General features: G+C 43.8%; 1 protein-coding gene across 1 annotated transcript in view; it reads right to left on the reverse strand.

The window, feature by feature from the left end:
- Window positions 1-2,065: 2,065 nt before the first annotated feature.
- The window catches only part of LOC119974788 (NLR family CARD domain-containing protein 4-like), a 44,524-nt gene continuing 21,915 nt past the window's right edge, over window positions 2,066-24,674 (reverse strand). Inside the window, 9 exon segments of the mRNA XM_038814044.1 lie at window positions 2,066-2,486; window positions 5,458-5,625; window positions 8,224-8,316; window positions 9,102-9,272; window positions 11,469-11,561; window positions 12,437-14,317; window positions 14,320-14,429; window positions 17,778-18,042; window positions 21,305-21,373. Coding sequence (XP_038669972.1) covers window positions 2,101-2,486; window positions 5,458-5,625; window positions 8,224-8,316; window positions 9,102-9,272; window positions 11,469-11,561; window positions 12,437-14,317; window positions 14,320-14,429; window positions 17,778-18,042; window position 21,305 — 3,168 coding nt within the window. The 5' untranslated portion in view covers window positions 21,306-21,373 and the 3' untranslated portion in view covers window positions 2,066-2,100.

Consider the following 24,674-nt stretch of genomic DNA (forward strand, 5'->3'; position numbering starts at 1 on the left):
ATCAGGTTATTTACAGGTGGTGGAATAAATACTTAATAAAAGTACATTCTTTGTGCAAAACTCATTTTGAGCTGTAAAACTGCACCAGGTGCTTCGAGCTCTTTTGTACCCGAGGCTCCACTTACAAATGCACGTTGCTGATCGTGGATTTGGCTTGCCTGGAGTGCACAGTCACTGGCCGTCAGTTCTTAGCTGTTCACATTTCACCATTTGTTTCACCTGGCAGATGGCTCAAGGGCAGAGGTGATTCTTTTCAATCCCCGGTGTCCAATGGCTCCAGTCATTCGTCTTCAGATCAGAGTGCTGTAGATCGGATTCATTGAAAAGATCTTCTTATCTCTCTCTACACTATTAGTTCTTGGACAATTCCTAATAGGAGGGAAGAGAATCTCTTAAAAAATGGTTTCCAGGTTTTCGTTTGCCATTTTGAGATCTCTCTAAATGGGAGGGTTCCTTCTGTTCTGTACGTTGTTGCTATTACAGCAGGGAGGTCCGTTTTACAGATATACATAAGGCTAGAGCAGGGGTGGGCAAACTACGGCCCGCGGGCCGCATGCGGCCCGCCAAAGGTCTTTATGCGGCCCACCAAGTCATTAAAAAAAAAAAATTTTTTTTAAAAATTTTTTTTTAATTTTTAAAAAATTAAAAATTTTTTTTTTTTAAGGTTAATGGGGGGGCTGTTGGGTTACTTACTGGTATAGGGTGGATACGTTGACTTGAGTAGGGTGATCATTGCTCGGCACAACGTCGAGGGCCGAAGGGCCTGTTCTGTGCTGTACTGTTCTATGTTCTATATGAGGCGCCCAGAATCATAACCGGGTGAAGTAATTATTTTACTTAATATACTATGCGGCCCTTTAAAATTGTGAATTTCTGAATGTGGCCCTTGCACGGAAAAGTTTGCCCACCCCTGGGCTAGAGATAACCAAGGCCTATCATGTGCCCGGTGTGGGACTGACACATTGCTAACATTCATAGCCTGTGTGTGCATGGTTACATTATGTGAAGAGGTTACATAAATTCTGTGTGCATTCCTCTGAATTTAGAATGTTAAGGTGTTTAAAAGAGTTGAGAAGGTAGATAGAAACCATTCCATTTCCTTTAACGGGGAGGGTATCCAAAACAAGGGGCATGACTTTAAAATTAGAGCTCGGTAGCAGATAGCACCTGGTTGCACACAGGGTGATGGTAATCAGGAACTTTGGAAGGTGTTTTATGGGCCAGTCGTGGTGGGGAAGGGGCTGTAAAATGCAGTGAGCCGTTCAAAACCCATTGACTTTGGGAGGACTGGAAAATCCTGCCGCTGGGAGGGCTTTAAGATTCTGCCATTTATCTTGGAAAACAGCTGTTGATGTTAAGCCAATTGAAAGTTACAGAAGGGGGACTGGTGGATTGTTGTTGGGAATGAGCATTGACGGTTAGAGAAGTAAAAGGCGAATGGAGATCAGGGGCGAAATTCTCCGACACCCCGCAGGGTCGGAGAATCTCCCGGGACCGGCCAGGCCCGTGAGTGGGGCCCACCGATCGGCGGGCAGGCCAGTGCCGTGGGGGCACTCTTTTTCTTCCGCCGCCGCCACGCCCTTCACCAGGGCAGAGGCGGAAGAGAACCCCCCTACCGCGCATGCGCCGGTGGTGGCGTCAGCAGCAGCTGACGCACCGGCGCATGCGCAAACCGGCGAAGGCCTTTCGGCCAGCGCCGACACCGGTCAGCGGGTGTCAAAGGCCGTTGTTGCCGGTTTTGGCGCCAGTCGGCGTGGCGCCAACCACTCCGGCGCGGGCCTAGCCCCTCAATGTGAGGGCTTGGCCCCTAAAGGTGCGGACCTTTGGGGAGGCCCGACGCCGGAGAGGTTGGCGCCACTCCGCTACGCCGGGACCCCCCGCCCCGCCGGGTAGGGGAGAATCCCGCCCCAGATGTGGTGTGATTGAATATCGGGACACACACACGGTGTTGAATGGACTCCTGCTGTTCCTATATTCTTTCCTACGTTCCTAAGGTCCAGTAAGACCCCTTAATGTTCCTAAATTGTAATAAAAACAATCATTTCAGTGTGTGAAACATGGTGGCTTTTTTTTTTACAATAAAATACTTTTAAAATGGAACTAAACTGATAGATGCTTCAAATCCACCAGCTGATCATTTGTCTGTTTGTATGTTTCTGAAAGCCTTAACTGAAATTCCCTTTTCTGAGATGCTTTTGCATTCTTAATCATATTCAGGTCATTTTCATCAAACATCCAATTGACGAGCACAACTTCGTGGATGAAATGGAGCTTTACTATCCACTGAACAAATTCTTTCACCATGAATGCTTCAGGATGTAATTCCAGCTGGCTGCTAAAATCTAATGACGTCAATTTGCAAAGGCCGCCTGTTTCAATCTGTCTGAGGGCTCCAAAAAATGCTATCCAACCGTCGGTGGTCACAGAATTGTCTGCCAGGTCCAAACACTGAAGTTTTTCCAGATGGCCACTGGTCACCAAGGATGCTGAAGGGGAAGAAATTCAACAAGCAGTAAGTAAAATTACAAGTTTGCCCGTCTGGCTGACAACAAAATAAAAACAAACTTAAACTTGTTCCTGGTTCAACAATGCCTCAGTTTTAAAATTCTCTTCCTCATTTTCAAATCCTTCCACCGGCTCATCCCTCCCCTCTCTGTACAGCTTCCTTCCAGCCCTCCAACCCCCTGGGATCTCTAGGCTTCGAGTTCCAGCCTCCTGCGGATCCCTCATTTTAATCACGGCACCATTGGTGGCCGAACATTGAACTGCAAAAGCCCTCAGCTCTGAAATTCTATCCCTGGACCTTTCCATTTTCTTAATTCTCTTCTCCTTTAAGACATTCCTTACAGCCTACATCTTAGACCGAGCTTTTGGTTATGTGTCCTCATATCTATTATATCGTTTAGCTCTCTTTCTTCAGGTGGCACAGTAGCACAGTGGTTAGTACTGTTGCTTCACAGCTCCAGGGTTCCCAGTTTTCGATTCCCGGCTTGGGTCACTGTCTGTGCGGAGTCTCCACGTTCTCCCCGTGTCTGCGTGGGTTTCTTCCGGGTACTCCGGTTCCCTCCCACAGTCTAAAGATGTGCAGGTTAGGTGGACTGACCATGCTAAATTGCCCTTCGTGTCCAAAAATGTTGGCTTGGGTTACTGGGTTACAGGGATGGGGTGGAGGTTTGGGGCCGGTGCGGACTCGATGGTCTGAATGGTCTCCTTCTGTACTGTAAAATCCTATGATTCTGTGAGATCTATGATTCTTTCATGTGATATGGGGCTGTTGTTGCCCATTCCTAATTACCCTTGAACTGAGTGACTTGCTAGACCAATTCAGAGGGCAGTTTATAGTTCACCATATTGCTGTGGGTCTGGAGTCACATGTCGGCCAGACCAGGTAAGGAGGGCAGATTTCCTCCCCTAAAGGTGAGCCAGGTGGCTGTAACAGCTACAGTGAGCACGACTGAGACCAGCTTTTCATTCCAATTTTCTTTTCAATTAATTGAATTTAAGTTCCACCAGCTGCCTGGATCACTCGTCAAGTGACATTACCACCAGGCCACTGTCTCCCTCTATTGGCACCAAATTCTGTGTGATGACATTTCACTATGTGCCATATAGCCGCAAATTGTTCATGTGGGAAAGCATTCCGAGGTTCTTCACGGGAGAGTGTTTAGACAAAAACTGATTTCAACGTTTCCAATTTAGCTCCTCAAATTCAGCTGCTTCTCCTAGTTTGGTATCAACTGAAAATGTAACAAAATTGTTTCATTGTTACAGAATCCAAATTGTCAATGTTGTCAAAACAGGGGCCTGAATTTTAGGCTCAGGCAGGGGTGTGGGTGGCGGGGGTGTGAAATTGCATGGACAGGATTCCTTTTGGAATCCCGCCTGCCCTGGACCGAATGCAATTTTACAGTGAGGTAGGAAGGACTTCAAACGGGAAGCCCGACTTGTCCCTATTAAGGCCCTTAATCTCTCCAAGACAGTGCTGGAGCATGGTGACTCTCTACGAGCTGTCTCCCACAGATCCTCTTCCTACATCTCTTATAACCGTACTAACCTTTGAAAATGTAATTCTAACACTAACACGATCTCTGCCATGTATTTACATTGTGTATTTATATGTGTGTCCTATGAGTTTTTTCCATGTATGGAATAATCTATATGGACTGTAGGCAGAACAATACTTTTCACTGTATCTCGGTACATGTGACAATAAATCAAATCAATCAATCAATTAATGGCCACTTAAGGGCTTTTTCCTGCCCAGCCTCAATTTTCAAGCTGTCGGGCACCCGATGATAGAGGGTGGGAAATAGAGAAAGTTCTCATCCTCAATCTCGAGTGGGAAGGGGTAAGGCCTTCAGTGGAAGACCCCTTCTGACTAGGGGCACCCTCCCCTCAGGACCCGTGAACTCGTGACTTCCCCTCATTCCTCCTGCCCCACCCGCGGTCTATCCCACAAAAACCAAGGTCGCCCCACCTCACAACCTCCCAGAGCACCCCATACCCTACTCTACCCTCCCCGGTTCTCAAGTCACTCACATTGGCACTGGCCCCCCACACATAGTCTCAGGCGCGGCACTTCAGTACCTCTTCTGGGCACTTCAGTGCTGTGCCTGGATAGGCTGGCGAGCTGGCGGCCAATCTCCAAGGCAGGAATCCCTTCAAAGTGAGGATGGAAGTCTTGCCTGCTGCCAATCAATGCTGAGGAGAGCGTGAAAAGTCAGAATGAGCCTGTTGGAGTCAGCAGGGCTACACTCCCTGCCCGCTCTTAGGATGGCAGGCGCTTCTGAAAACCTCAAGCCAGTAAAGTTTACAACACTGATTTGTGGGGAATACCACTCACCAACTTTCCCAACTCATTGCAACACCTTGAACAAGGGTCCATTGTTTCTTACTGATCCTCCACTCAAACTATCACCCTTTTGATGAGGAATCTCACAATGTTAATAAATGTAACTCACAGACTCTTAAAATATTGAATAATTAAAGAGCAGGGGAGTTATCCCAGATAGCCGGTCCAATATTTATCACTCAATTTACATTGCCAAAACATTGATCTGATCATTATGACGTTCCTGTTTGTAGTAGATTGCTGAAAACAAATAGACTGCCATGTATCCTACAATCCAACCATGATTGGACTTCAAAAGTACTTAATTTACTGTAAAATGCTTTGGGATGTCCGGTGATCATGAACCGCACTATATAAATGCAAGCCTTTCCTTTCTTATTCATATCCACACCGAAACATGTTCCAATTATTAATAAATTAGCATATAGTTAGGCACGTGTGTTAATTAACTTATTTCCACTTACTTTGATTAACAATAGCTATGCCAATTATTTCAACCGTTACCTTTTGATACTGGTACACCTTTTGATACTGGTTCACGGCACACGGCACTTTAGACCACAAAGGCCAGTCATGGGAACTTGGGCCCTGTACATTTAACTTACCCAGTGAGTTAAGGTCGAGGTCGTTCAGACTCCATTTCTGCAATCCTAACTTTGTCACATTTGTTAGGCTTCTCAGTTGGATTGCCAGTGTTCCTAGGCAACTGTTGACATTGTGCCCAAAAGGCAACATCAGCACCTTTAAACCTGAGACAACTGTTAGTTGATCAACTGTTGGAAGAAAAATAAAGCCAAGATGTTGTTACAAACCTGCTGTCAAATACAAGCATCCTGTGTAGAAAAGCTTTAAATGCGTCGACCATGTTTCAGGCATCACACCTCACACTGTGAAATCTCAAACGTATTACAAAGAAGAGAGAGATAGGAAGGAAAACATTTACTGAGTTCCTACTTGCTTTTCTGACATGGCTTCCTTCCAAAGACAGGAGCCAAAGATTCACTGGCAGCTGTTAATACACAGAAATTTCACTCAGCCATGATATTGCGCAAGAATGGGAAGCGGGACTAATTGGATTGCTTTCCTGAAACCAGCAAAGGGCCACCAAAAAGTTGATAAAAAGGGAAAAAAATTGAATATGAGCGTAAACTAGCCAGAAATATAAAAGACAATTACAACCGCTTCTGGAAGTATGTAAAAAGGAAGACAGTAGCTAAAGTAAACAATGGTCCCTTAGAAGCAGAGACAGGAAAATGATCATGGGAAATAAGGAAATGTCAGAGGCACTGAATAAATATTTTTGTGTTAGTCTGCACACTAGAAGATAGAAGTTGCACACCAGAAATCAATGGTATGCTAGGGGCAAAGAAGAGTGAGGAAAATAAGGGAATCCCCAGGGCCTGGCAACCTACAGCCTCGGGTTCTAAAAGAAATATCTGCAGAGATGGTGGATGTCCTAGAGTATCCAATAATCCTGAGAATCAAGAATGATCCTACTGGATTGGAAATTGGCAAACACTACACAGCTTCTTTGGAAAGAAGGGAGAGAGAAAACAGTGAGCTACAGACCAATCAGCCTGATATCAGTTGTTGGGAAGATGTTGAAATCTATTATTAAGGAAGTCGTAGCACTGCACTTAGAACATGGATTGGCCATGTTAAATTACACCTTAGTGACCAATTGGTTAGCTGGGATTATGGGGTTGCAGGGATAGGGTGGGGATCTGTGTAGGGTTCTCTTTCAGCGGATCGGTGAAGACGCAATGGGCCAAATGGCCTCCTTCTGCATTGTAGGCGTTCTATGATTCTATGAAAAACATGGTATGATTAGAACAAGGCAACATGCTTTTACTAAAGGGAAATCCTGTTTGACAAATTTATTAGAGTTTTTTGGGGATGTAACTAGTAGGTAGGTAAAGGTGAACCAGTAGATGTTGTATACCTGGATTTCCAAAAGACTTTTGATAATGTGCCACACAAAAGGTTAATATAATTGACAAGATAAAAGGCTCATGGGTTTGGGAGTAATAGCTTGGATAGAGGAATGGTTAATGGATAGGAAGCAGAGTGTGGGCATAAACAGGGCTTTTTCAAGGTGGCAGGCAGGGAATGCTGGCATCCACAACGATCAGTGCTAGGGCCTCAGCTCTTTACAATCTATATTAATGACTCAGCTGACGAGACAGAGAGAAATATATTTAAGTTTGCTGACAAAGCCAGGTGAAAAGGTAAATTGTGGCGAGGACACAGAGAGGCTGCAAAAACCTATACAGACAGGTTAAATGAGTGGCCAAAAAGATGACAAATGGAGTATATTGTGGGGAAGTATAAAGCTATTCACTTTGGCCATAAGAAAAGCAGAATACTTGTTTAAGAGGTGTGAAATTTGTAAACGTTAATGTTCAAAGAGTGTGCTTGTCCAAGGAACACAGAAAGTTAGCAAGCAGGTGCAGCAAGCAATTAGGAAGGCAAATGGCATGTTGACCTTTATTGCAAGGGAGTTGGAGTACAAGAATACAGGGGTGTTGCTATAATTGTGCAGGGTTTTGCTGAGGCAACATCTGGAATACTGTGCGCAGTTCTGGTCTCAGCATTTAAGAAAGGAGGCAGTACAGTAAAGGTTCATTAGACTGGTCCCTGGGATAAGAGAATTGTCCTATGCTGACAAGCTGAGTAAATTGGTTTAATATTCTCTGGAGAAGAATGAGAGCTGATCTCATTGAAACATACAAGATTCTGAGGGGCTTCATAGGGTAGATGTTAAGAGGTTCTTTGCACTGGTTTGGAAATCAAAAACATGGGGAGCGCAGTCTCAGGGCAAGGGACTGATCATTCAGGACTGAGATCAGGAAAATACAATTCACTTAGCGGGTTGTGAATCTTTGGAATTCTCTACCATGGAGGGTTCTTGATCACCTCATCACTTAATAGGGACTTTTGGTCTCTCAGGGAATTAAGAGATATTGAGTGCAGGCAGGAGGTGAAGTCCAAGATCAGTCATGATTGTACTGAATGGTGGAGAAGGCTCGACAGACTATGTGGTCTACTCCTCTTTCTATTTCTTGTGTTCTTGTGCATTCAAAACAGCCAATACAGGTTTGAAAATGAATGATCGGATTGGCCTCCTTCAGTGCTGTGCTGTTTTATGATACTGTAATTCTATAATAAGCTTCCAACTGACCTCAGGATTAACCCTTTTCATCCACTTCCCCATATGCAGAAGCTGAGTATGGGCTTTAAAGAATCAAAGGCCATATTAAACATAGCTCCATCTGAATTCATCAAACACCCTCCAACCACAGACTAATCTGTGAGCAATGTCACAGGAGATCAGCCAATTGAAAATGTGATAAATTACTTGTCTTGCTTACCAAGTTGACTGACTGCATTGATTGCTTCCTCTCTTAAGTTATTTCCTGAGAGGTCAAGAACTTTAAGCTTTTGTAAATTGTGGAGATTCTGTGCTGTGAATTAAGAGAGACAATGCAATAATTGAAACAGGACATCGTCTTCATAAGAAAAACAATTTATATGACTGGAAGTTGGCTGAGCAGTTCTCTGCCCAATTTCACTGCATCGTCTATTGGAATTATGCCAGCATAAATCCTGGGACGTTTTCCCTTGAATTGCCAAGTTAACATGTGAAGAATGGACAAGGCCCGGTCAGTGATCCGGCAGGAGTTGCAAATTCAAGGACGGGAGGAAGAAACAAAGAGGGAATACGGAAGTGAAAATCACAGTAACTCCTCCAAACCAGTCTTCCTTGTAGGTGCCTTTAGAACTTAAGGCTTGAATGTGAATAATGAAATATTAACAGAAACAGAATAAGGAGCACAGGAAAAGGGGAAATGGCGGTGGAGTGGTAATGTCACTGGAAATCCAGCGATCCAGGTTAATGCCCTGGCGATATGGATTCAAATCCCACCATGATCGCTGACGGAAGTTAAAATCAATTATTAATAAATCTAGAATTAAAAACTAGACTCAATAACAGTGATTATAATACTATAATTGATTGTTGTAAAACCCCATCCTGTTCAGAACTGTCCCAAAGGGAAGGAAATAGGCCATCCTTCCTTGATCTGGTCTGGATGTGACTCCAGACCCACAGTAATGTGGTTGACTCTGAACTGCCCTCTGAAATGAGCAAGCAAATCATTCATTTAACGGGCAAGCAGACATGAACAACACATGCTGGCCTTGCCAGCAACACCCACATCCCATCAAATAATTTTAAAAAACGATGTACCAAGTGTTGTGACGGCCCTTGCTGTGAGACAGCAGCTGGCCAGTTTAATTTCTTGTAGGCTGCAGGTACCACTGCTTAATTCATTGACAAGTTCTTCAATTCCATTGCCAAGACCTGTCAGCCGAGATAGGTGGAACACGGAGAGATTGCAGAAATTCTTCAGGCTAACAGCTTGTTTAAAAAAAAAGAAAATTAAAAAATGAGTTCAGCTACAGTGCATATAAGAAAATAATCAACGCTGCCACTAATTTTTCAAATTTATTTTTTACTGGCATTATCAGTCAAAACTCAATGAGAATAAGGTACATTCATTCAGCACCTCTGTCTAACTTAAAAACTTAATTTTCACAAGGCATGCAAGTAATGCAGGGAGGAGCCGAGGCCAATGACAAATCAACCTGCGGCATTATGCAGTTTGGGAGATTTAAATTCCTGTATTTCTCCCACCTGAATCTCCCACTCAAAAGCCGACTGTAACAGCAGCTGGCCAAAACACAGGAGCAGTTTTTCGAGCAGCAGGAGATTGTTTCTGGGGATTGTCAGGAAATTTAAAAAAAATATTTCTTGCTTTTGGAATATCACTGCCAGTTGCAGCCTCCAGCAGAGGCGGCCGGAGAGGATTCTGGGAGAAGTTAACTCAGTCACCATGACATCACAGCCAGCAGGTAAGTGATTGGCTGCTGACTGGTTTTTAATTTTGTTTTCTGTTTTTTTTTCTGTTATTCTCTCTTGGCGTTGTTGTAAAGTTAATTTAAAGGTTAAGTCATGGCAGGAGATCCCAGACCCATGTCATGCTCCTCCTGTTCAATGTAGGAATTCAGGGACCCTTCCGGTGTCCCTGACTCCTTCACGTGCAGGAAGTGTATCTGATTGTAGCTCCTCTCAGACCGCTTGACGGCTCTGGAGTTGCAGGTGGATTCACTTTGGGGCATCCGCGATGCTGAGGAAATCATGGATAGCACATTCAGTGTTAGGTGCAAACCGGACGGTCTGCACCTGGGCAGGACCAGAACCAATGTCCTAGGGGGTGTTTTTGCTATTGCTGTTGGGAAAGGTTTGAACTAATATGGCAGGGGGAGGGAACTGATACAGGAAGTCAGAGGGAAATAAAGTGGGGACAGAAACAAAGGGCAATAAAGGGAAAAATGGAAGCTCGAGAAACCAACGACAAAAATAAAAAAGAGCCACATGTATCATAATTCTAAACGGGCAATAAATGTAAAAACAAACAGCTTGAAGGCTCTGTGTCACAATGCAAGGAGCACTTGTAATAAGGTTGATAAATTAACTGCACTGATAATCATTAACGGATATGTTGGGAATCAGGAGACCTGGCTCCAGGTGACCAAGGATGGGAACTCATCATCCAGGGGGATTTAATATTCAGGAAAGATAGAAGGAAAGGAAAGGGAGGTGGGGTAGCGATGCTGGTTAAAGAGGAGATTAACTCAATAGTAAGGTAGGTCATTAGTCTGGACGATGTGTAATCTGTATAGGTGGAGCTGCAGAACACCAAAGGGCAGAAAACGTTAGTGGGAGTTGTGTACAGACCATCAAGCAGTAGTTGAGAGGTTGGGGATGACATCAAACAGGAAATGAGAGGTACATACAGCAAGGATACAACAGTTATTATGGGTGACTTCAATCTGCATATTGATTGGGCGAATGGCTTTTGAAGTGTAATGTTTTAACATTTCTGCTCTAACACTGAATGTCGACTGGCAGAGATCACAGTAGAGGCAGAGTAGCTGAGCTACAGTATGGGTTGACTGCTGCATTCTGATATCCAGAAAACAACTTTGCAATTTGCTATTTGTATCATAAGAGAGACCAGACGTGGTCGCAACTATTCCACTGAAAACAATGTGCAGTTACTTCACTCGGAACCATCTGATAAATCACCAAAGAGTTCTCCGCAGGAAGGAATTGCAGATATTATTTGACAATCAAATATTCCTGTTTTACTGAGTGGAACCAACACAGATTTAACATGTTCTCATGGTATCAACTGTGAACCCAGTCAATAATTAATATAGTGACGAACATCACCATTCGTTATTCAATGTCTCATTCTGAAACAGTCTGAAATTGGCTATGTACATGAATGCTGACTGTTTCAGAGATAAACAGTGACCCAAAATGCCATCCTTTGAAATGCTAAATGGTGCAGTATTAGCTATCAGTTGCTGTAAAGTCGATTGCATGCAAAACTGGCCATAGTTGACTAATTATGTAGTGACCCATTGCTTTTGTGTCCAATAAAATTTTGGTTTGAGCAACAAGCTCCTAAAAATAATGGACAGGATAAGTGCAAGATAATCTGTTGAATAACTCACAACAATTTTGACTAAGCACATCTGGCAATACCTATTTTTTTAACACCAGCGTCATTCATTTTCACATTTTCCAGCACCAGTTTTTCAATGTTTTTCAAACAATGCATCCCGTCAATGAATCCCCCTGAAACAGAGAGTAGGAAGAAAGAGTCAGGAATATTTCCAATATTCTGTATTCCGGTGCTACTTAATCTGATTCCTGTATTACACTCAAATCACTTTGAAGCAGTAACAGTTCAGATTTAATATCAAAAATCATAAGATTAAGATCAAAATTATATACGTTCATCAATTATCGCTACCCCTTTCAGTCACTTAATGATACTTATGTTAATAATAATGATAATAACAATCTTTATTGTCACAAGTAGGCTTACATTAACACTGCAATGAAGTTACTGTGAAAAGCCCCTAGTCGCCACACTAAGGCGCCTGTTTGGATACACAAAGGGAGAATTCGTAACGTCCAAATTACCCAACAGCATGTCTTTCGGGACTTATGGGAGGAAACCGGAGCACTCGGAGGAAACCCACGCAGACACAGGGAGAACGTGCAGACTCCGTACAGACAGTGACCCAAGCCGGGAATTGAACCTGGGACCCTGGAGCTGTGAAGCAACAGTGCTACCCACTGTGCTACCATGCCAGCCTATTGTCAGTTACTTTATCTAGAAAATAACTTTGTGGATGGCAATTTGCATAATAGCTGCTTTTATATTTCCTGCAGTTATTAACGGGAAAAATGCCATTGCAGATTCCTGTTGCTGACGGTATCCGACACTTAGTCCTCACTGCTATCAGACCTCTACCAGAAAGTGTTCATTAATGGTTATCGGGAAGGATGCGCCATAGTCAAATGCTCTACTGAAATAAGTTCACACATTAAAAATAGTAATTTGCCAAGACAGCAGAGCTGCCAGCACCCATGGAACTATATACCCAGGTTTACGTTAGTATCTTCAGGAGGGGAAGAAGACAAGAGCAAGGTTGTTGGCTTACCCTCTGTTTGTTCTGTTTGGAGATCATTCAACTGCAATGTCTTTAACTGGGACATCTTTACTATCTGTTGTTCATCTTCCTCAGTCAATGGTGTGGATTCAATAACCAGAACCTGAACATTCCGAGCACAGGTATTCAGAATTTTATGGAGTTTTCCTGTGATGCCTGCACTCTTGCTTATATGTAGTATTAAAGATAAAGCAGAGCAACAGATTTTCCCAATGCACTTGATCTCCCTTGGCTTCAAGTCCGGAAAATCTCTCAAAGTGATTTGCAAAGTGTTAAAGGTCTGATTCCAAGGTGTTTCATAGAAGAGTTTAATGGCAGGCTCCGGTATTAGAGTTACTGGCTGCAGTTGATTCTCACTCTCAGGTTTTTTTACTTCATTTCCATTTGAAGAAAAGGGGTTTCCAGAAAACTTCAACTTAATAAGGCCTAAAGATCTTAAACAGGTGGGCAAATGTTCGAAGAAGTAAAAGAGATAATCTGGTATATAGTGGGAATTGATGTGGAGTGTTTTTCCCTGAAGAAAAGTCTCAAAGTCTGGAGCTAGAGCAGATTGAGAACGGCTTTCATAGACAAAGGTCAGCCCACGTTCAACAAGAGTGTTCATGTTTAGGAGTCGAAGTTTCTCCACTTCCTCTGAACTTTGAATCTGGGTTTCTACTTCCACACTCTCCCCGTTCTCGTCTAGAAACTGCAAAAATGTTCCATGATCTTTAACACCAACAATGTGCTTGATTACCTCAGCCGCGGCCCCTTTAGATGATCCACATGTGTACAAAAGTAGGTTCTGGTATTTGAAGGTGATATCCGAGATAGTACTTATTTTCTGTAGGTACATCTGTCCTTTGGAAACCTCAGTCGCTGAGCTCGATGTCACCAGTTCATGCAATCTCCGGCCTGCAGTGTACTCCTGAAAGGATTTGTGAAAGAATCTGTAAACTGGCTTAAGTCTTTGGGCAGCATATTTATTCAAGAGGCCTGCAGCCAATAGCAACCTTTCCTCTTTCTGGGATGACAAGTCTTCTATATTAAAATCAAACTTGGACTTAAAGATTCCATCCAAAGCCAGGTCGCCACAGTGTCTTATGCTCTCACTGATATATTCTTCTGGCAAGTCTCTGGTTTTGTAGTAATTTTTATTAATCATTAGCTTGTGCAAGGTGTGGAACAACGCCGTCTGTGTCCTTGGGACAAAGTCATCGTCTCCCATTTGAATGGCACACGCGATCACTACAAAAAGTGGAGTCTTCATCATCTCTTTCATTGTGCCCGATTGCTCAAGTTGGGTGAACAAACTCTTGGCCAAGGATTCCTCGAGTACATTTTCAATCAGCATTTTAGCACTATTGTAACTTAGGTCTCCGATTTTCACGAGGAGATCGGCGTAGCTTCGAACCTGGCTCAGGGTCTCAGTGCGTGTTGTTAAAACCACTGTGTGCTTGTACTGGGCATTCTTTGTGAAGAGCCTGGCGGTCTCAGGGTAATCCTGGGGCTTAAATTCATCAAAACCATCCAAACAAAAGAGCACATTGCGCTCCAGGACCTCTATTATTTTCATGAACGTTGGACTATCCAGGCTGTATGGTTCCCTAAGTAACTGTTCGCAGATGCTTTCATACAGTCCCTTCTGCATACTCCTGAGGCTAACAAAGAAAACCAATTTAAAACGATTGAGTGAGGGATGTTTTCCTGAAGCCCAAAGGGATGCGATCCTCTTCAGGAGAGTTGTTTTACCTTTGCCAGCCTCACCTTCGATCACCGACAGGTTCTTCAGTTCATCCAGAAGGTCCCAGAACTTTAGTTGGTTTGTCGTACGGTTGTTTGTGTTTTTTTTCCAGAACACAACATCAGTGAATGTGGTTTCCAGATCAAAATGATGTCGATTTCCTCACCAAGAGGGTGGAACTTTTGAAAAGCTGAAGACAGATAAAGGTTCCTTAAATCCTGAGCAATCATTTCCACATCGTTCTCTGTGTACTTTATGATGCTGGTTACGTTACCTTCGTGGACAAAAAGAAACCGATGAATTTAGTTTGCAGGCAATTAGAGCACATTATACCATAATAAAGAAAGAGTTACCCTCTGATTTTTAGGTGTAGTGACATTGTACATACTTTCATAAAATTACTTCTTTTCACAGGTGCAGCAAAGTCAAAAAGAATGTTTTTGCTAGAAATACTGTACTGATTAGACAAATCTGGATAGATGCATTTGTAGTACGCAGAGCAAATTGTCCACCCAAGTTGTCAGATGGGCTGAAAAATTGTCTGAAAAAAAGGCTTCAATCTGAGGGTGCTGAATATTCACACAATGGAAGTGTCGGCAGGAAGGATTATGTCTTTGTAAATGGTGTCAAGACTGGAAGAGAAGCCTGTGCAGGAGATTTTCTAGCTACTGCCAGTTAGGCAAAAGTCGATTCTGGTGAGGGCGCCCCTCCCAACTGGACAACAGGAAAGACACGGTAGGAGGGTGATCTGGTCAACAGTGCCAAAGGTTGCAGACATGTTGAGCAGGATGATGCATCGCAGATGTAATTTGTGACTTTGAACAATGCTGTGGAGTGGCAGGAAAGATGGGCATGGATTCAGTACAGACTGTAAGTAGGAAGTCTTGTGTTGAGGAAGATATGGGGTGGGCAGTTCAGCTAGGTCAAACTGAGGTCATGAACTGCATGGAAAACATACAGGACATGACGGAGCTGGTTGTACTGAGGAAGTAATGGGGATGAGAGAGGAACTGAAATTTAGGGGCTAAGGGCATTAAAAGCTGATGCAGGACAGTTATGGAGAGGATTAAAGACTATGAGAGCATGGAGATGAAATAGGAAGAAAGCAGGAGAAGGATATGTTTTGTCTTTGTGAATGAATGGTCAAAGGGAAGGAATTAGAATATTGGGGTCTAAGGGATCAAAGGATATGGGGAAGACGGGATCAGGGTATTGAACTTGATGATCAGCCATGATCATAATAAATGGCGGAGAAGACTCGAAGGGCCGAATGGCCTCCTCCTGCTTCTACTTTCTAAGTATGTTTTTATGAAATGGTTGCCTGAGATCGCATAGGTCTTGAATTCCTTTGTGATAATGAGATAATGGATAATGAAGAGGACAAACAAGTTACCAAAGTTGGAGGAAGGGGAGTGATGTTGGTGAAAGCTAACATCGCTGAAATAAGGAGTTACTCACTGCAGCGATTGCGCACGGGTTTGAGAGAGGACATTTCAGTTCGAAAAATATCAGGGTTTGGGCAGATAATTAGGTCAGGACGTTTTTAAGTGGATGTAGACAGATCCAGAAGAAAATGAGATGTTCAAATGTGGATTAAGAAGTGGAAAAAAATAGGGATTAGATCAAGGTGGAATTTCAAATGCCAGCTATGTTCCAATGATGACAATATGAATAACAAATGTAGCAAAAGGAGAAAACAGGTTTGGGAGAACCTACAAGGGCCAAGAATGTGCATGAATATGTACGACTTAGGATGAAGACCTAGGGGCAACACGGTAGCATTGCGGATAACGCAATTGCTTCACAGCTCCAGGGTCCCAGGTTCGATTCCGGCTTGGGTCACTATCTGTGCGGAGTCTGCACATTCTCCCCGTGTGTGTGTGGGTTTCCTCCGGGTGCTTCGGTTTCCTCCCACAGTCCAAAGATATGCGGGTTAGGTGGATTGGCCATGATAAATTGCCCTTAGTGTCCAAAATTGCCCTTAGTGTTGGGTGGGGTTACTGGGTTATGGGGATAGGGTGGAGGTGTTGACCTTGGGTAGGGTGCTCTTTCCAAGAGCCGGTGCAGACGCGATGGGCCGAATGGCCTCCTTCTGCGCTGTAAATTCTATGATAAATTCTATGATTCTATGTTGACACACTCTTCCACAGTGAGGTTGCAGTGAGGAATCATAATCCAGGAAGCAGATATTTTGCAGGGGGACAGGTAAAGGAGAAGGCCTCAGTATCCTGCTTCTAAGGTAGCAGAGAAATGGGGTAGAAAATAAGGCTGAGTGAGGCTAAGCGAGAACAAGAAACGTATGAACAGGGGAGGAAAATGGAGGGACAAGGGGGACAGAAGTTCAGAGTTGGCTGATCTTAGGTGGAGGGTGGCAGTCGATCAAACAGGTTAAACTGGGACACAGCAGAGAATTAGAAAACCTAAACCGATATTCCCAGAGAAGGGAAATAAATGCAATAAGATCTGGAGGGGTAAAATTCATTGTGATTTTGTTTTCACCTTCCTGCCAGGGAGTAAGAAGAGACAGAGTCCATGAAGACAGACAAAAAAAAATTAGATCATCAGTATCTAGAAATGTGCTGTCAGGGAAAACTCCAGATAACAATAGAACAGTAAACCAGAATGATGCCTGTGGAGTTGAAGCTTGAAGAGATCTGAAAATCTAAATTGGAAAAGCAATCTGAGGCTAGCTGATGGGATTATGATCAAATGGTGTATCCAGTGTCAGGCAAAGCAAAATGAGTAGGCTGAGTGGAGTTTACTGGCAGTCTACACAATTGGTAGGAGTTCTTGTGGTGCACTGGGTAATGTCCTACAACTGAGCCAGAAGCTCTGGGTTTGAGTCCCACCCCAGGATTTGTTGGCCAAGGAAGGTGAGTATCACCCTGCAAAATCTTTCCAGTGGCAGGTGGTAAGAGTGGGAGAGACTCCTGGTTAGCCATGTTTGATGTGGAGTGGTGCACTCAAGCTGTGAGCCTCTGGAATCAGATGCAAGTCTACCTTGTGCACCGATGTGTGCAGGAAGAGAAACAAAAAACAAGGCCACTGCCCAAGATGCTCCAGACCGGCATAGAGGCCTCCAGTGAGAATTACGCTCAGCACACATTATACTAACATTCAGCCACTTTATAGTATTATAGTAACATTCAGGTACTTTTGTTCCTGCTGAACCCTCACAGTGCTCGTGCTGCCTCATGGTGGGTATTACAAAGGGCAACGGACTGACGTAAGAATACAGCAGACTATTTGGACATGGTTTTTAACGATAATGTTTTGGAAGAGAAAGCTTTCTGCAAATCAGAAATTGCTTATTGGAATTGGGGAAAGAAACAGAGGTCCCAGATGAGTCCTTTGTGGTTGAAGTGATGGGAGTGGGGGTGAGAATGCCTCTTGTTATTAGCGACCACTGGAAGGGAAAAAAAACAAAGGAGCTCAGAAAAAGCATGGTAAAAATCCTGACAAAAATGACTGCAATTCAAGGGGATAGAGAAAAAAGAATGGAATATATAAACTGTGAAAATAATTGGTCGGAACCTAAAACACGAATAGGTAAAACTTTACTGGAGCTGAAACTTCATTCCCGGTTTTATGTGCAAAACATGTTTTCACTCACCTGTCCATTTTAGATCCTCAAAGAGATATTGATCGTAGCACTTGAGGTAGTCCAAAAAGAGGTTACATGCAGCCTTGCCCTTACTCTCAATGTACCCAAGAATCAACCTAGCTTTCTCCTGAGGCAGCAGCGTTCCCAGAACCAAATCTTTCTCTTCGTTGTTCAGAACCCCTTTGCTGTAAAGTTCATCAACCACCTGGTCGATCACCTGCCTTCCCATTCGACGAACTAGTTCTGAACGACGCTCTCGAATGAAATCCACTGAAAAGAATGATCGGCAGGGATAGCACAAAGTTAAAAAGGATTCCAGATCATTGGATGGTGCGTTTGGTTACCAAAGGTGCAGAGTATCATTGGTAATTATTACAGTGAAACAAAAGCTTGGCATATTCAGTACATCCTGTTAGGAAAGGCTATTAACTACTTTTGTCAGGCTGAATCTTATGTTCATAGAATCCCGACAGTGCAGAAGGAGGCCATTTGGCTCATCAAGCCTGCACCGACCCTCTGAAAGAGCACCCTAACTAGGCCCACATCCTGCCATATCCTCATAATTCTACCTAACCTTTTGGACACGAAGGGGCAATCTATCTAGCCTGCCCATCTTTGGACTGTGAGAGGAAACCGGAGCACCCAGAGGAAACCCACACAGACACCGGTAGAACGTGCAGACTCCACTCAGACAGTCATCCAAGGCTGGAATTGAACCCTGGTCCCTGGCACTGTGAGGCCTCATGCCGCCCCTGACCTCTGGAATATTGTATATCAATATGATCCCACTGTAGTAACTCCCATTCTATAAAGGGGACTAGTTTTATGGTTCTCTGAAAGTGCTGCCGAAAGTCCTCATTCAGAATGGAAAATGTGTCATACTTTGGAACAATATTCTTTTGAAGGGAGATGTTAGGGCTGAAATTCTATGGCTGCTCCATCAATCTTCCATTGAATGCCTACAGAATGTCAACTCTGACATCCTTCTAATAGTGGGTTATGTCTGGCAGCACATTTTTAGCTCAGTGATACTAAGTGCAATTGGTTACAGAGCTGCTTCTAGGTGATAGAATGTGAGCTGATAGGCCAGAAACATAGAAAATAGGAACAGGAGGGGCCATGCTGCCGTTTGAGCCTCCTCCGCTATTCATTATGATCATTGGTTATCATCAAGTTCAATACCCTGGTCCGGCCTCCCCCCCCCCCCCCCCCCCCCCCCCGCCCCATATCCCTTGATCCCTTTAGCCCGAAGAGCTATATCTAATTCCTTCTTGAAATTACACAGCACTTTGGCCTCAACTACTTCCTGTGGTAGTGAATTCTACAGATTCACCACTCTGTGGGTGAGAACATTTCTCTTCACCTCAGTCCTAAAAGGTTTACCCTATATCCTCATAGAGAAGGAATGGCAGGAAAATTGGTTACCTAAACCAAAGGCATTAGTGGGATCCCAGGACCACCATTAATATATTCAAAGGCACTTCAGGGAGCTAAACCTTCTTAATGGTGCTAGCCAAATCTCTGGAATATTGAGATGGTAAGGGTGTCAACCTCATTTGGAAACTGTTACCACCCAGTTTATGGCAAGCATAACAGTAGAAATTGGCCCATTGTGTTTCTGGAGTAAGTGATGCGCTCAGAAGGCAGGTGGGTAGGGTTAATCTGTCAAACAACATACTACACGTTGAAAGCAAATTACTGCAGTTGCTGGAATCCAACACAAAAAACAATGAACAGTTTGCTTCAGGCCATATTTGCATTGTCGCTACTTAACTGAAGAAGTAATCCAGATGTCGAGGCTAATAGTTCAGAGGTCACGAGTTGAAATCCCAGCGTGAATGCCTTGGAATTTTTAATTTAGTGTTTCTGGGTGGAGGGAGGTGGCGTGCCTTTCGTTGCTGATTGGATTCTTGGCTTCCACCGCTATCAATGGGAATTCGCATTGACGCCATCCCATGCCACCTGGAAACCCATGGGCAGGGGGCGCTCTGCCAGCAGAACCAGAGAATCCAGCCACCAATGAACGGCCAGAGAATTCCAGCCAGTATCAGTAAAGTGACCATGGGAAAGTCGGATTGTCATTAAAGTCCAACTGCTTTATAAATTTCTTTTCGGGAAGAAAAACTGCCACCTTTCCGATCATTTATTTTCTGACATAAAGGTCAGAAACGTTGGACCCAATTGTAACCCACTCAAAACTCACTTGTTCACACAGAAGTTAAATCAGGTTAATTGGCTCTGTTTCTCACCCCCACAGATGCTGCCTAAAGTTGCAGAGAATTTCCCGGATTTTTATTTTTATTTCAGATTTCAAATATCCACAATATTTTGCTTGTTTAAATCTGCCTTTCTTACACATGGGTGGCCCATTTGTGGTTGCAGTGTACCGCCCACTGAATTGGTTGGTAAGATACTCAGTTGTATCAAAATGCCACATGGAATAACACTATTTGCAGTGCTATGCTACAAAGGGAATACTTTCACTACATGGACTGCAGCAGTTCAGGAAGCTGATCCACCATCACCTTCGCAGGGTAACAAAGCATCTGTCAGTGATGCTTACACAATATGAGAATGAACAATTAATTCTAATAGTTGCTTGGTGGTACAGAACTTGAATGTGAAAGGCACGGGCTGCTGAAGTTTACTTCTTGCACTCATCAGGACAGATGCAAAAATGCCAAATTTTAAAGGCAGTAACAATTTATAGTAAACATGAAAACATAGAAAACAGGAACAGGAGTAGGCCATTTGGCCCTTCAAACTTGCTCCGCCATTCAATATGATCATGGCTGAACTCCTAACTCAATGCCACATTCCCGTGCTTCCCCCATTCCCCTTGGTGTCTTTGGAGTCAAGAATTTTATCTATTTCCTTCTGAAACATACTGAGTGACGTGCCCTCCGCAGCCTTCTGTGGCATTCTACAGGCTCACCCCCCCCTTCCCCCCCACCACCCAGCGGGCCAGAGAAAACAACATCCCTGAATCTAGTCTGTCCAGTCTTTTCAGAATTGGCATCTGTAGAGAGTGAAACAGGGTTAACATTTGAGTCCAAACTGATTCCTCTTTTGAAGAGAAACCGAGTTAACATAGTCATATTGGACTCAAAACATTCACTCTGTTTCTCTCTCCACTGATACTGCCAGACCTGCTGAGTTTTTCCAGCCCTATCTATATATATCCCATGGAATGTTTTTGCGTTCAGGTCACAGTGCGTCTTTAACAGGAGGCAAGTCCAAAATAGGGTCTGCTAATTCCGAGACCCTCTGCAAAGGTCATTATGGACATGTGCTATGAGCTCACAGAAAAAGTATGTTAATTTAAAAACATGGGGCTGGATTCTCCATCGTGGGATCCTCCGTTTCGCTGGCAGCGCACTCATGCCCGCAGGTTTCCCAATGGCGTGGGGGTGCCCACAGTGGGAAACCCCATTGACCCTCTGGCGGGACAGAGGATCCTGCTACTGGCGCACCGCACCAGAAAATGGGTGCGGCGAGACGGCCAACAATGATCGTTCAGAGAGATACTTACTTGTCTGTTGTCACTTGGTCACTGAAGAACTTTCAATGGTTTGAAGAAGCCACAAGAGAGGTGCTGTATCTGAAATGTGAGCCAATACACATGATTAAGAGTAGCACAATGTAACTTGTTCTAAATCAACCAGCACAAGATCGTGTTTCAATATTGAAATAGTTCTCGATAACAAACTTCACTATGCTTGCTGAGTTACTCAGCTGATAAATGTGTTACTCAGCCTTAATGACCAACATGACCAACAACAACTTTTACTTTTATTTATACAGGGGCTTTAATACAGTAAAGCCACTTTACAAGAGAGTTATCAAACAAAATTGACAGCAAACTATATATGTATGGCCATTTACAAGGTTCCTGTACTTTTAGTAAAATAAAATTCATGGGCAAAATGCTCCGTTCCTGAGACTAAGTGTTGACGCCGGGGCAGGATTCGTGGACTTACACAACAACAAAACTGGCCCCGAACCTGGACCGATTCAGCGACTGTGGAGGGGCTAGAACCAGCTCCACGTGGAACCCGACCAATTTAAATGAAAAATGGTGCGGGATTCGCCGGGTCCATGAATGATACTCAGGAGGCTGACAAGCTGCAGCCGCATATACATATTACAATCCCCACACACACTCATCCCAGCCAACAAGATCCCACAGTTTGCACTGGAGCACGCCCATACAGCTGATAGGTCAGACCGCATTGACGCTGCAGTCAAGTCACCGGAGAATTGTGATTTAGCATTAAATCGGCGGCCGCCTCGTCTTTGGCGTCGGAGCCTATTCTCCGCCCAATCGCGTTTCCCAAATTTGGCATCAACCAACGGAGAATCCCGCCCATGACTTTTCCATAAACAAACGAAAATACTTCATGACCATTTTTTCTTTCAAATACATCACAAGAGATGGCATTTGTAGCTTTACGCAAGCATGGGATGTTGCATTTTGTATTCAATAAGTTCATTTTCTCATAAGACTATCTTGTTTCTGTAGAATGGGTTCCATGAAAAGTGCTCATGGGGGTCACTGGACTATTTACTTCTTAAATGAAAAATAAACAGACAAATGGCCCAAGGACATATCTAATTCAGTCCAGGTTTATTTCCAGCGACAAGCAGGCAATCAGCTTTTCGATATCTGCAGAGGTTTTGTGTGCATTCTGCATGCTCAATGCTGCTTAGGATTTCCACCATTTGTGCAATCGGCTTCGCCCTCTTCTGCAAAACCTCACTTCTTTCTGTCAGCCCACAGGACATTGCATTGGATTTGAAGAGTAAAAGTCACTGGTGTGTTTCGTAACTTCTGCTTTTTCATCTGGAGCGTGCTTTGATATCTGTCTCAGTTTAAGTTGATTTCCTTTCGTTTCCAGCTTTGCACTTCCCCCACCCAACCTTTGGACACGAAGGGGCAATTTAACATGGCCGATCCACCTGACCTGCACATCTTTGGATTGTGGGAGGAAACTGGAACTCCCGGAGGAAACCCACACAGACACGGGGAGAACGTCCAGACTCCGCACAGACAATGACCCAATCCGGGAATCAAACCTGGGACCCTGGAGCTGTAAAGCAACTGTGCGAACCACTGTGCTACCGTGTGTCCATGTCCTCATTTAATATTGCTAGCCTATTTACTTATACCACTCAAGGAAACCATGGACATTTGTACCAGGTCATTGTCTGAATCTAGATTCATTGAAGTTATGAACTCAGCAACCTATGCAATTGAATTCAGTTTTAACAACACCAAGTATGTCCAAAGAGTTGGTGTTTTTCTCCAAGCCCAGCTGTTTGTTGGCTTCCATGAGAAACACGTTTTGGATTGAATGACACTTAACATCATCTTGCTCTGCTACCCAAACCAGCTGTCCAGCCAACTGAGCTAAACCGGCTCCTCTATTCAGTAGCAGTGGCAGCAGCAACACAAGAGATATTTTCCACGAACAGCTTGCTGGCTTCAAACCAGAAAGACGTTCCGCCTATCACACAAATGAGTAATGTGTGCTGTCAGATATGTAGTATGTACATCCCAAAGACTGTATTAAACAGCACATTTCTTCACCCTGATACGAGATTAAACATTTGCTATATTTGAGTGTGCAGCTGCATATAAGGATTTTTTTCACACGCATTAAAAAACTCTATCCTGCACTCAAGTTCACCTTTGAAATGGAGCAGTTCTACTTGACGTGCTACGTACGCAACATGCTACTTGAGATAAGTGACCGAGCTCAAATATGATTCATACTCGACTATTGTCTATCACAAACCCACCTTCACTGGTCAATATATGCATTGGGATTCTTACAGTTTCATGTGTTATACGTTTGGCCTTAATGGCAATCTTATAAATAACACCAGAGCAATTTGCTCATCTTGCAAGCTTGATGCTGCGACTGGAAAGTAATAGTCCCAGATGACCATCGGCTGCTTTGCCCCTTTGAGGGGGACAGCTGACTGGTGGTGATTTACCCTGAGGATCACCACACCTCAGGTGGGGGCAAGGTTGAGAAGGCGGGGCCTTCATGAACAATCTCAGGGGATTGGGGATTGAACCCACGCTGCTGGTCTTGCTCTGTATCCTAAACCAGCTGTCCAGCCAACTGAGCTAAACCAGCTCCTCTATTCAGTAGCAGTGGAAGTAGCAATACAGGAGATATTTTCCACGAACAGCTTGCTGGCTTCAAGCCAGAAAGACGTTCTGCCTATCACACAAATGAGTAATGTGTGCTGTCAGATATGTATAATGTACATCCCCAAGATATTAAACAGCACATTCCTTCAACTATTCACAACAGGCAAAGTACTGATCGTCCCCAACAAGTCAACACTTGCAAAACCCGAAATAACATGTCCAACATTAGATGTGATTCCACAGTTGGACAAAACGTGTTAAAGAACCCTGATCGTGCTAAGAATTACATTGACAACCAATTTAAGATTATCAGTCGGGCTCACAGTACAGCTTAGCTAGAAGCCACACATGTTCATGTAGAGGAATACATTCACACATTACACCTTTTCCAACTGAATAAAAGCTTGGGGGATGGCCATTCCCTGATTCATTTCCCAAAGCAATTCCTGGTTTGAATTTTAAACAGCTGGGCAGTTAACTGTTCCCTGGTGTATTCGCCATTGCAACATCTCTACCAACTACAGACCTTTTGCCAAACAATCAGCACCCTCTTCTCACGCAATATAAATTGTTGTTCTGTTTAGATTTGGTGTTCTTGTGAATCTGTCCTGATGAGTACAGGATGAAAAACGTTGACAGCATGTTGAGCATTATTTGAGCATTACTCAAGTTTGTGCTACCAAGTGGTAGAAGTAGAAGGTTTCCAACCTGTTTGTTTTCTTACCGAAAGGTGCAAACA

This window comes from Scyliorhinus canicula, chromosome 1 (assembly GCF_902713615.1).
Source record: "Scyliorhinus canicula chromosome 1, sScyCan1.1, whole genome shotgun sequence".
Classification (NCBI taxonomy): domain Eukaryota; kingdom Metazoa; phylum Chordata; class Chondrichthyes; order Carcharhiniformes; family Scyliorhinidae; genus Scyliorhinus; species Scyliorhinus canicula.